The following is a 13,816-nucleotide window of genomic DNA, read 5'->3' as shown; positions in this document are numbered from 1 at the left end:
CGCCATCAAGCTGTCGACAGACAACTTCGCGATCAGCTCGATGTAGTTCATAAATCAGTTAACCCAAGAATGAGAGAGTTGACATAAAGTTCCTTGGTGTGGCCACGACGTCTGGACGCCCTTACCTCCTTCGATGCAGTTTACCCAAGAATGTGAGAGCTGACATATAGTTCGTTCGTGTGGCCACGACGTCTGGACGCCATTACCTCCTTCGATGCAGTTTACCCAAGAATGTGAGAGCTGACATAAAGTTCGTTCGTGTGGCCACGACGTCTGGACGCCATTACCTCCTTCGATGCAGTTAACCCAAGAATGTGAGAGCTGACATAAAGTTCGTTCGTGTGGCCACGACGTCTGGACGCCATTACCTCCTTCGATGCAGTTAACCAAAGAATGTGAGAGCTGACATAAAGTTCGTTCGTGTGGCCACGACGTCTGGACGCCATTACCTCCTTCGATGCAGTTAACCCAAGAATGTGAGAGCTGACATAAAGTTCGTTGGTGTGGCCACGACGTCTTGACGCCATTACCTCCTTCGATGCAGTTAACCCAAGAATGTGAGAGCTGACATAAAGTTCGTTCGTGTGGCCACGACGTCTGGACGCCATTACCTCCTTCGATGTGCTTATTTGTCTCTACGTATATTTTGTTCTTGTCACTCTCAGAAGTATCAAACGGGGGATCGGTTAAGATAAAAATGCTGCTTGGTAACTTGGGTTGATAATTGACTTAAACTCCATTTCCAGTCGCTTTTAAACATTTTTCTCGTTCTTAATGACAGTGTCAACAATCGCCTCGTGTTTTCATTATAATGCATAGCGGTAATTTACTGATAAACCAGCGAGCATAACATTTCAAGACATTAGCCAATTCCACAGCCCATTGAACGACACAGCACGTAAATAGTATTAACGATTCGTTAAACATGCTAAACCTACCCATAACGTTATGAAACTTTCTTTAGACTACAAAACAAGGACGTTTAGTCAGCTACATCTTAAATGTACCCGTCTCGTAGCTTTTTCAATATCTTTCTCTATTCCTGAAACTTGTCCTGTCAATGGAAGCACTTTGCCTGCTCTTCGTTTGACATATAGCTATCCTTGGCGACGTATGTAAGAGTCTTTGCAGACAATTCGGAACCATCATGTGGATTTCTACCATCGCGGGGCACAGTATTCTTCTGTAGTGAACTTCCTTCATTAACAAGGCAGTGTGCTGTCCACCGGGTAAACATCCTCAGTGGTAAATTTGGGGTCTTTTGCAAAGGTAGATCGCTCCTCGTCACGTTGGTATGGGTGAATAACCGAGATCACCATCACTGGATTCACTTTAATTTTCAAAGTAATGGCGTTTCCTCATCATGGATCCAAAATTGAGGATCCGCCCACTCTCATGATATGCCATCTCCATCAGATACTATTCATTTCACAGCAGCAAATTGGGGTTATTCCTCTGTTGATGATTATAAACATCTTGATTCGTTCGCCTGATTGTCTTCGTTGATGAATGGAAAGAGCCAAAGCATTGCCTCCCTATGCAACTATCAGCGGCTCTATCAGCTGGTATAGTGGAAAGACTTGAATCCGTTCCATTCAACCTGCAGCCCCCGGCATGTTTTGGCATGGCAATGCCCTCCTAGCTTAGTACTTCAGTATCTGCTCCAGGCGAAGTATTATCGGAGGGACATCATTGAGGATAGGCTACTCATCACCAGACGACATCATCTAAACATCGATCGAAAACATCAAAACAGTTGGTGAATTTGTACTCTTTCATATCAGCACTTACAGATGGTTTGCTGGCTATATCGGATCAGACGAGGGCCACGTTATGTTTCTTCGATGTATATTCCTTTAGTTCGTGCTTCTACTCATACTTTCGGTGGGAAAGGATGGAGGTCAGCCATCAGAGGCGAGGACTTATAGAAAGGCAAGAATGCTGCCCTGGTTGCAGCCCGGCTCGTCGCCTCGAAATCATGGTTCCAATCCTTACTTGTAGATGGCAGTACGACAATCAATTTGCAATAACCAGAATACCCATACTCTGCCTTCGAAGACCGACCGATCTCTGCCCTCCATCCATTCTCTGCCCACCAAGATCAGTCCGAATTTTTTTACTGGACACTGTGTTTAGTATTTTAATGCCAGATCACCGTTAACCACATGTGACATGATTGCTGGCTATCTCTTCGTCTTGCTCAGGCTTCATTGACTATAACTGGACAGACAAACAGCATTAACCATTAATACATTTCGATTACTTGTCACTTAACATTAGTATACCAGGCGACTGAGAGGCTCAAGCCCAAAAATATTATTCTAACTAATCAATAATCATAGGCAATTTGTACAAGGCTACTGACCTATTGCTTATGCCTTTCAGCAAACTGACCGGATTTCAGGGAGATATTATGAATTACACATTAGAATCCAAACTTCTTTCGGTCAATTTAGTCCGGGGTAGCCTAATATACCTCGGACATGTCATCTAGCGAAAAGGTACATAATGTCCTCCGAGCCCGACATCGAGCTGGAGGAGAAGTTTGAAATGTCCTGGGATAGAATGTCCGGGGAACGAAGCTTTGGTATCTAAGTTATTGACGGTCATGGCCTCAACAGAATCATATTCCATCATCCGTCAGGATACAAGTGGGCTAGACACTTTTTCCATTGGGACATTTTTTGCTTCTACACCGGTCTCATGCAACTAAGTCAGGTTGGCAAACTTCCGATTTTGTAAAGTAATGACATTGAATAAGTTAAGCAACTTAACAGAGCGCTGAAGTATCGGCGCGTTTCACTTATCAACACTATACCACCATGTCCAATAGATTGATGAGATTTAGTTGCCGTCCCGTCGACGGACTCTAAACTGTCCGACCATCAGTATAGTGTGTTCCAGGCTCAGAGGTTCCAGCCCGTCTATCGAGTCTAGCCACTCTCTCTGCACTGATGGAGGACGCCGGGAGGAACCTGGCGCACATGCTTAATAATTCATGGACGTGTGGACGAATCCATACTCTTTACCTACTTATATCCCCTTTACTATATCACACGGATTTACTGTTGACTGTATATTGGATGTGATTCACTGGCTGCACGGATTTCAATTCATGTTCTGTCACACAAGTTGTGCTGACGAAGTTCCCAGCTCGGCGCACATGTTTTTGCTACTTTGACTGATGGATATCGAAAAGTCACTGGTCCATTCTTGATATCTTTGCTGTCGGCGCAACAGATGGTCAAATGGTTAGGTGATGTTACGCATAGTTTGCCGGTAGTTGTAGCATTGATGTCGTTGTCCATCGCAAATACAGTAGATATTGTAGTTCTCCAAAGGGATTGGTGAACAGACTTTTCTGTCAGCCAACGTTGACTGTACGGAAGTAACTGCTATCGACAATGGCTGCCTGGATTTAACTCCTATTCTTTTCACGGTGACTGCCTTGATTTGACTACACGGATTTTGCTCTTAATCGCCGATTTTGGGAAATTTGGCAATTAATTTAAGCTTTCATAGTTTTTTTGTTTCATACTGTGCGGTGACGCTGGGATTAAGTTGAATATACCGGTGCCGTCTTATTTCATTGGAATAAATATCTCACTTGACCTGCATATCGGCAGACGGAGTTCTAAACGGCTTGTATTCGTTCTGATATCCTTGTGATTCTTGGAGTAACCTCGTTTCCTGAATTAACCAACGAACAAACTAGTAATGGAGATTGTTTATCCTGGCGGTGGGTTATTTTCTCTTCATTCTTCATGATATACATTCTCATTAAGATTTTAGCCATAAAATCATATTTTTCATATACATGTCATACGAGACTGACCACTCACAAATAAAAGTGGTTTCATCATCCAAATACATGTAGTCTTATGTTGCCCCTACCTTTAGGCTGGATTGAATTGAATTAACCTGCCGGACATATCGGCCCAAGGAGCACTATGAAAACTATGCTCTCGTGCAATAGCAGCCATTTTCAAATTTGACGGCCATCTTGGATTTGAGGCGAAATCCAGGTTGGCCTAAGGTTCAGTCTTCTTGGTAAAACTATACTGTCGTGCAATGTGCCATGTACGCCAGCAAGGGGCCCTGAGAGTCACTTACAACATATGTTAGCCTTTAGCATGTACAGAAACAATTTCCCTCTGATCGCCAAATGGTTTCCATCTCCTTCGGACATCCTAGATGGTGATCTGCCCATTGGGTGCTTAAATAAGACATATCGTTTTACCAACAAGTGGAAGGCATCCAATAAAGAGTCGGCTGTCGTTAATTGCTTTACGGTATTCAACATCCGAGAGATATTTGGTGGGCCCGCGCCGATGTGGATCGATAACTCTCATGTTGTGAATCACCGGAACATCCCATGCGCATGGTGAGCAGCTAGAGCCGACCCTGACCTAGACTGCCTGAATGTCCGGTCATTGATGTCTTGTCGTATCCTGAAGTCCGGGGTTGAAATCTACGCGAGGCCACGAAGCTCCTTGGCATTGGTGGCTATTACTGGTATCCTGAAGCTAGGGGTTGAAATCTACGCGAGGCCGCGAAGCCCGTTGACATTGATGGCTATTACTGTTATGACTGTAAATACCGGGATATAATCCAAGTCTCACAGAAATAACCAAAACGTATCGCTGTGATAGTATAAGGGTCAAGTTCATTGCAGCTAGTTTCTGACATGAACTGGATTTTGCTAATCGTTGCTCCCTTGTTGGTTTTATGGATTTTCCTGTTATTTCTGACACTTTTTACCCAACGACATGTCAACCTAGCTGTACTTGAAACTAGGCTTTGGACAGTTGTTACCAAAAACGTATTTGGATGTGATTAGCTATGTCGCTGTTAGCGTTGAGCTAAACTTTCCATCTAGTACTTGACATCTTGGGCTTCCATGGCGTTAATATTAGGTAATCGTCAACTACTTGAAACATGTTACTGTCAATGACAATGTGTTTACTTTTTGCCTGACTTATATTAAGTGCATTTATGCATCAGATATTCAGATTTTGCACTCTAAATTGTCAACATTCAATATGAAGTGTAAAAGCTTATAGACCAGTACAACCAATCTGAAAGAGGTAATTGCTGTGACGCTACTTGCAGTTAAAAAATGCTTTACATCTAGCATCAAGAGTCCGAGAGATGCTTCAACTGGATACTGTTTAAGATCGAGTGGTGACGATACTAATACTCTGTATCATTCCCTCATTGAAGATCTCAGCCGCATGTTTTCACAGTGGATCAGCCAATACATTATGGCAATACTGCCGTAGAAAGCTGCCTGGTGGAGCCATATTTTACCACAGGCAGCGATTTAACGTCTTTAAAGCCTTCTTCGTTTCAAGCACGTAAGGGCTTCGAATTCTGTGAAAGACTCAGATGCACCCGGTGACTTATATCATCGCATTGCATTAGACAACCACATCCTCCAACACCAAAAATCCAAATCTCTAAATCGAACAAAAAGCCATCCCGATCTGTCTGGACTGTCAAAACACATTCCTGAAACGAAACAGACTCCCGGTATCTTAGTCAATGAGAGTATGCGAAAACACCAATACTGTTGTATACCTTTCATCATGGTGTCCACTCTCGAGTAGGAATGCATATCCGTAACATGGATTCTTTCCATCAGTTACAGTATCGACAAGTTGTCGGAAGAAACATACACACGCACCGTGTCAAGAGCACTTGAACCGTTTTCATTTGGTGTCGAGTTGTTAAAGAAATATGACGCTACGCTTTCGATGATTGGAGACCATGATGGTGCATATCGTTTCCAAGAGAGACTTGTGTCTTGTCGCTTCCGAATCATCTTCTGATGATCATCAAATCAAATAATAACTCTAAAATGACTTGGTCAGATTTGGTCTCAATTTATCATTTCAAGAAGACAATACATCAACCTCATTCGGAGTGCTGAAGATTTTGATAAATCAGTCAAGACCTTTTGGTTATGATAGATATAATTCTCTGATTGGAGGTACATCGTTTAAAAATTAATATCAAACCGTCGGTTAAGATATACCAAACCCTCTCACGTGTCACTGAATTTCATTGAAAACCCGAGCCGACTCGACCCGAGAGTTTAATGTCCTGACTTGAGTCTGTATAACAGAGAAGGCCCTGAAGCTGGAATGGTACCAGAAAATCACCCCAGTAGTGCTCTGTGAGAACAATTCTCAAACAAATCACATTTTGCCTCAAATCATCTTCACTCGATTCTTGCGACCATTTTCGGGTGATAAAGTACTTATACCGACTCGGCAGCTGCATTAAGGATATCGAATTCGACAGATGGAGAAAATGGCTTTGGAAATCTGACGAAGAATTGCTTTTATTCCATGAGCAAAATACATGTCAAGAAATTTCACATATTACATTACGATATTTTTCACAAAATCATTCTTTTCCGGAACACTCCCTCATATGGGCATTTAAAACTATTACACCAGTTCATCGTGAATTATCACCACTCTCTTTATTGGTCCATAGTGATTTTCAGATGGTCTCTGATTTTCAGAAGGGTTTATGAGGAGGACCGGTGGCTTGTATACATCGATGGGAGGATGGTGGGGTCAGTCGCGGGAAGGCGGTTGGTCCTGGACCCTAAAGATGAAACAAGATAAGAGAGAGTGCGTCAGAATTCCATGGAGTTTGGTTCAAAACTTATTTAAGCATCACATTGGTTTTCTGTTACTTGGTTTTGCTCTGCGTTTTTTAAAAGTGCACTATGATTGTGCACAAATGGCACTCGGCTTATAACCCGGGTGACTCGGTCCGCAGATTCCAACACTTATCACACTCGTGTTTCTCATTTGGAGGTTTTTTGCTTGGATTGGGATAATATACGATCATGAGTAGCAGGCCCTATTGGATCTCCGTTGTATTACTCAGTCAAATGAAATGATGTCCAAGTATAAAAGTTCAAACACTTTCCACATACCTGTTTAAACTGGGTACTGCCACCTCGGCATTGTAAAGGAATACACAAACCATACTCGCTTTCACACCTCGTGGGCCAGGATCATGGGACAACCTCTGAAATTATGAGACAAATCAAGGTTAAGGTAAAAGTCAGGGTCAAAGCCAAGATCAAGATTCCCTTCCAATCATTTCAAACAAGGTCCATCTTTCAGTTTGATCACAATGTGTATTTTGACTTATACAGCTACTTCAGCTCTCCTGGCAATGACTTGATGACCGCTGATAGTCTATCAAAATAGCACCAGGAAGCAATACTGATGCCAGCGAGGTCTTTATGTCTTCGAATCAGACGAGGCACAATGGCAAACTGTTGACTAGAAGCATCGTCACAACCGCCTCAAGGTATATAATGGATCAAACATCACACATGATCTGTTCCAATGATAACATTATCAGGATAGCATATGAGACATGATATTGTTTGGGACTTCTTTTCTGCGAAACTCGAGACTGAAAGATGAAAACTTTAGCATTTGTTTTGTTCAACCTGCGTTCATTTCGCAGGCAATTCATTAGTTACCACTGTATGCCTTAGAGGGGGCGGAATGGTAATGTTTAGACAAGAAGTCTCTCCAACAGCCTCAAAGAACATTGGATCAACGGCACACAGGGCCTCCCAGAGATACTGTCAATGACGAGATATGACTGGGCCTTCTGTAAGATTAGTTTCTCCGCAAAACTCGAGACTGAAGGATTAAAATCTTGTGTTTATAGGCTAACAAATGCAAACACTTTCAATGAACCCCCTACAAGAGACGAGTGGCTCTTCGTCTCCCCGACTTTGACACCCTACTGCGAACATATCAATAGATCAGCCAGCGGTCCTCGGTGTCGCCGCGTGGGATACGCCCAGTGAAATTGTTTGCAATTGTCAAGGAACCACGATCTGACATCCATAACCAGCGTATTCCCTATTCATGCCAGTTATAGTCGGGTGCTACACCACAGTCGGGATAGTGGAGCCAAGTGAATGATTGTTTTAATTTAAGACATCGTTTACATTTAATGATGTGACACACAGGGATTGGAGGTCAGAACTCCATCGAGCCATACACATACCCATGTACTGCCTTACAATACCACACTCCACATTAATGGAGAGTAGCACTGCTTTGAGTTCAGAAAACGCCACTGCTTCGATTTCAACAGAAGCTACCCTCGAATTTTTATAGCACAAGCTAACATATCGCTGTCATTGACTGCCTCAGTCCATTTTCATAGGTAATTAATTTACAGTAAGTGGTAAAGGCGAATATGAACCTGTCTAATAAGACAAAACCATCATGACTACAATGGAGCTAGCGAATACACTCTGCCTATCACAGAACAGGACATAATTGATGGCTTAAAGCAAATATCAGCCTTACATGGCCCCTTGCTCCAAATAAACACATCGAGACCATCATCATCATCATCATCATCATCATGCTCTAGTGAGCTAGACTTGCGCCCTTAGTTTGTTAGGGCGAAGGTTGATTAGATACGGCAATATCATTACTGCCATTTATGAACATGTATACATGATGTGCAGTAATGTACAGTTATGTACAGTTATGTACAATAATGTACAGACGACTGAAGTTCCAACTGGGCAGTTTATTCCCTCCCCAATGATAAGACTATCACAGTATTAAAAACCTGTTGAAACCAATCCAAGCATAGATACTGGTCCCTACCTTCTGCTGCAGCAGTTTTGACTTGATTTGAGAAGTATTCAAGGCATTTTACTGTTTGAAATCGAAGAAAGTGTTCCCGCGATGTTCTCCGCAGTTAAAACACCAACTGACTGGCGTTCAAATCAACTGCGACCAATCATGACAGGATAAAATACCATCCGGGCACTTTAGCCCATTCCCCTTGTGTGCCAGACCGGCTTTATTGTCAAATTGTTTGGTTTTTTATAAGCGAATGATAGTCTTTTGTTCTGTAATTGAATCAATGATTGGCATTGTGGGAAAACAGCAGACATACATTGCATACATTATGTACATGTACTGAGCTGCGGCTATATGGAAATACATTAGACAGGTTTTGCAAGACTTCCAAATAGCTAGAAAAGACGAAATTTGAAGAACTTTTATGTATGGTTGGCCCCCGTCTGATTAGGAAAAAAACATTCATTTCAATTTGACGGTTTCGTCTATGACGATGTCATTTGTACAGAGACCCTAAAAAGAACATCAAGGACTGAAGTAGGTCTACGGGTAGATTTCAAGTCATCGTATATTTGTGGTCTTTGGTTATTTTTCGAGCTCGGCCACACACAGCCTCACAGGACGCCAACCTCATATTTTTTGCAACTATCGATGGAACAGCAGAATTTAACAATTCGTGCGATGCCATATTTAGAAGATCATTTAAGTGAATATTATTTTGAATATTAACAATGTTCGGTCCCTGACTGGTTCGATATTGTTGAGAGCTTTTGATCACTTGATTTTCATTCCCGATCCTGATCTTCTTATTCAACAATATGATTCTGATAACTACTTTGTATTTCTGATATTTCCGAATGCATAGTGTAGACCGTACAAAGTCTATTAATAGTTAACAACGTGATAATGATCATCATCGCCGTTTTCATCATTGCATCATCATCATCGTCGTCATCATCATCATTAAATGTATCATCATTATAATCTTCATCGTCATCGTCGTCATCGCATTAAGGTCGATGAAGAGGTCATCATGTTCATTTTAGTTCGACAGCAATCTTGGTAGACATCTGCATACTTTTCATGTTGAATTTAACTTCGAATAAAAACTAGAAGGAAACATTTCTCAAATACAAAAGCAAGTCTTGAAATGGAACTTTTATTAGTATCGAATAAAAGCAAGCAATATGAGAGTTAATCTTTCTTAGTCTACGGCAGTCAAAACAAATCACCTCATGCGTTTAATAATTATCGGTAAAAACACTTACATGATGTTACAGAGTAACTGCAGGTATGTGGCCTTTTTACATACTTAGTATTATACGTCTAGAGTTATTGAAAAGGTGGTCGTAATGAGAGTAGGAGTTTTAGTGTGGAATAATCACTACCATACCAGAGGGTCTCTACCGTCTTTGGTTGTCTGGGCTGTACGTCAAGCGTCAAGTCATTTCTGCGTCTTCTCCTTTCAGCAACTGTCGACACACCCGCAGGGTCCGGTATGACGGACTACCACACCATTATCCTGGGCGTTATCGGCGGCATTCTCTTCATCTTCATCGTCATCTGCGGCTGCACAATCTGCGTCCACAAAAGCAATGAAATTAGCCGGAGGAAAAAGGCGAAAAAGCTTGAAAAGGCTGCGAAAAAGGGGGTTAGCAAAGGGAAAGGTGGCAAGGGTAAAAGTAAAAAACAGAGACCGAATGTGGAGATGAGGAACTTGCTCAATCAAACACCACCGCTGCCGCCTCACATGACGTCACACATGATGATGGACGGAGCGGTGGGAGGTGCTACAGCGCTGCCCATGGACGGACGTGGCAGACATTACGTGGAGGATTATGATCACAGGGGGTACAATGATCCGTATGAACCCCGTCTCCAAGGAACCCCCTACCCCGATAGAAATGCTGAAAGTCCCAATCACATTATCATTGACAATCTACAGCGAAAGAATAGTATTGGAACTCAAACGCCTGGCACCTCAAGGTCACCGGGAATGTCAAGGTCACCTCATGACGTTTCTAGGTCACCACGTGACTACCCGATGCCTAACCCAAGTTCGAGGTCACCGCATGACTACCCTATGCCAAATGCGTATTTTGAACCCATCTCTGGTCCGATTGATCGCTACGTCAGCTTGACTCATCCTGAGAGTCCCCTCCCGGCTCTCAGGGCCACTGAGATTCCGTCCCTCAGAGCTGGGGAAGGGACGCCGCAGAAAACAATCACAGTGCAAATAGAGCGGGCGTGTACTCCGGTACATTCTCACGTGACGGCTGGAACGAGTACGAGTTATTCCGAGGAGCCTTTGGCGCCGTATCACGATCGCCCGCGCCACAAGGTGTCCAGGAGTAGCAGTGCGCATGACAGTATAAGGCGGACGCCGAGTCCGCGTCCCGACATCATCCAAGATGGCGTCTATACGTACACGACTGCGACTGCGCCGCACAGTCTCTCAAATCACTGTTTTCCAAACCATGAAAGAAAGACATCTTTACCAGAAACTCGTAAGGAAAACCATCAATTTCAAGGTAAAAAGTCTCGGGCAAACCAAGCACAACCTGTATAAGATCAAAGCCCTTAAATTTGTTCATTTTTTATAAGATATGATTATGGTTTTTGAAAACCAGAGTTTGACATCTCCTCGAAAACATGCTGTCATTGCAGTAGTTACTTCGCGACTTAATTTAGATTTTAAGAGTTGGCAAAATTGAAAGGCAAATAATTGATATCTCGTGATTTTAAAGACCCGCCAGCCTATAACAATATTCCATGCATCTATACCTCTCACTATGAAGCTTCTGTATTGATAATTGTAGTGATTGCAAATTGGGCATGTAATTATGAGCTAAGAGCAGTGGAACAGACATAGCAATAACAAGAGAAAAGACAGCAAGTTTCCGAGGGAAGTTGAAATTGTTCGCACACATTGATTAATTAGCTTTATTAACATTGATTGGAGTTGATCTACTTGTGATAACATTTGAATAATTGATATTGTGATAATAGTTTTCTTCAGTTTGATGCTTGCCGCCTCCTAGATGAAATTTGGCTTTGGTGTTTCTGACTTCATTTCTCTCTTCACTGGAGGCGGCTCTCCAACCTAGCTCTTTCCTGGTATGCGTGACATCCAGATAGAATACAGTGTCGCTGTACCTTTTTTTAAAGAGTTCGTTGAATGGATCCTCCCAATTAGAGCTGATAGCCCTTTTCTTCCTAAAGTCCCTTTATGAGCAAGATGTTTCAGAGATTTTCCTGTGCCCCTTTCGTTTTGTTATGAATTTACAAGGCTTTCACGGAGGGGGAATCGCATTTAAGTTTCTCTCATGGAAAACTAGAATCTTTATTTGGAATTGCAACTCCGTGAAAGGCATTTGAGAGTTTTATAGTTTTCGATACTATTTCCCTGTACATGAGTAACCTTTATTTCGAGGAGTTGATCTTTGTCTGTGTCTTCAGTTTGTGGTCTGTAACTATCGATTAGTATTAAACTGCTGCAACTTATCGCCATAGTCCAAACTTGTCATATCGTCTGCCATGTCTTTGCAACATGGTCTTGTTTAACCTCCTTGATTTACTATAGTCAGACAAATGCATTGATAAGTACTCTTCTGTCTCCTCGAAAGTAGTGCCGACGTGTTTACCTCTGCACCACTAGGAGCACCAGATTCTTCCAAATAATGGAGACGCTTTATACTTTTCATTGAGTACCATACACAGTTACGGTAATGACAAAACTATACACCAGGTAATGTGTCGGCGCCACTTGGCAATCACAACCAGCACAACCACGGACAACCACCACGACAAACGTGTCTCTTTAAAATGCGGCATGTGGCCATTGTATTTGAAAGTGCCATGATCAATCCATAGTCTTCTTACCCTTGTAATCATGTCATTCTAGACGTACAGGGTGACCCAAAGTTATGTCATCCATGAAAACGATGATATAATTCACGATCATTTAGTTTCCAACTTTGGATTTCGTGCAAAATGTTGGCCCGCCACGCTGTGAAGTCATGCGCTGACCAGAGGTGATGTGCGCGCAACGTGCAGTTGAAACCCGTGATTTCACAACATGTTCGTGACTTGCATTCATTTTGGGTTACCCTGTACCTGAAAAGAGGAGTTTAATTAATTATAGTATTTGTGTATTTGTCTCTTTTGTTTATGAAGTTATATGTTTTTTATATTGTTCAAAGTCGCCTTACCACTCTCTTGTCATTTATTTACTTGTTTTCCCGAACTTTGGCAAGAGGCGTGTGCCCTGCCAGGGGTGTCTCGGAGACTAGACAGGGAGTGGTAACGCGACGTTCTAGTGCTATTATAATGTTAGAATAATGCATTGATACAGTCAGCAAGCAGCTCGTTTCGTGTACTCACTCTGCCAATGCAGACTTCCATCACCGTGTGATAACAGCCGAGTGAAAATACGAGGAGCAGTCAATCGGTCTGTCTTGGCGGGTGTCTGTTTTGGAGAATAGCCATCATGTCATTGGCCAAAATTATCTAATTGGTGAGACATTTAAGAATTTGAAGCACTACCCATTATCACATTTTGTATAATTGCTAACTAGATGAATTAATAATTGATCAAACTGTAAATAGGTATCATAGGAATTTTTAACGATATGACATTGTTAATGAATACGGTGCAGTATCATGCGTCTCTTCACATCGACGAGATCCTAATTAGTGTCCTGATGTTCGTATGTTTTGTTGAAAGCTGATTCGAATCGAAGGAGAGAGTTTAAATCAAGTTTGTTTGTATCACCAGCCATGCCTAACTGGTGTTACCATTGTAAGCAAGCATGTGGCCACTCAGTCATATTCGTTTGTATGACCATCAATCCTATATCATTTGTGAATTAGAATATTCGGATATTGCATTAGGTGATAATATGTACAAAGTTGAGTTGAATTATGTCAATTTTCTAAAAGAATGACGATTTTTACAAGAAAGTGTTAGTCAATTTGTTCATTATCTCGGCCTTCGGCTCATGGAAGTATTGATGGGTACCAAACCCGACCCGACACGACAGCTGACTGAGACAGTCACAACCAGTCTGAATCGAGCCTGGCAGCTCACGTTGCTGAAACGATGAGACAATCACAACCATGCCGAATTGGCCAAGGCGGCTCCACAGTCTTGACAATACGGTGGG

The 13,816-nt window shown here is 42.3% G+C and overlaps 1 protein-coding gene and 1 long non-coding RNA gene across 4 annotated transcripts in view; one reads left to right on the top strand and one right to left on the bottom strand.

Annotated features, from left to right (window-relative positions):
• The window catches only part of LOC135496212 (uncharacterized), an 82,588-nt gene extending 68,981 nt beyond the window's left edge, over window positions 1-13,607 (top strand). For all 3 annotated transcript variants that reach the window (XM_064785396.1, XM_064785395.1, XM_064785394.1), the window contains one exon: window positions 10,121-13,607. In XM_064785396.1, coding sequence (XP_064641466.1) covers window positions 10,121-11,220 — 1,100 coding nt within the window. In that variant the 3' untranslated portion in view covers window positions 11,221-13,607. The remainder of the gene's footprint in view (window positions 1-10,120) is intronic.
• LOC135496410 (uncharacterized) lies at window positions 6,167-8,778 on the bottom strand. Its single transcript, XR_010448667.1, has 3 exons — window positions 8,673-8,778; window positions 6,956-7,050; window positions 6,167-6,618 (listed from the first exon to the last, which is right to left on the bottom strand). It is a non-coding gene; the product is annotated as an uncharacterized LOC135496410 (long non-coding RNA).
• Window positions 13,608-13,816: the final 209 nt, after the last annotated feature.

Source organism: Lineus longissimus, chromosome 11 (assembly GCF_910592395.1).
Source record: "Lineus longissimus chromosome 11, tnLinLong1.2, whole genome shotgun sequence".
Taxonomy (NCBI): domain Eukaryota; kingdom Metazoa; phylum Nemertea; class Pilidiophora; order Heteronemertea; family Lineidae; genus Lineus; species Lineus longissimus.
The sequence above is the reverse complement of the archived record's forward strand: the minus strand, read 5'-3'. Positions and strand labels throughout refer to the sequence as shown.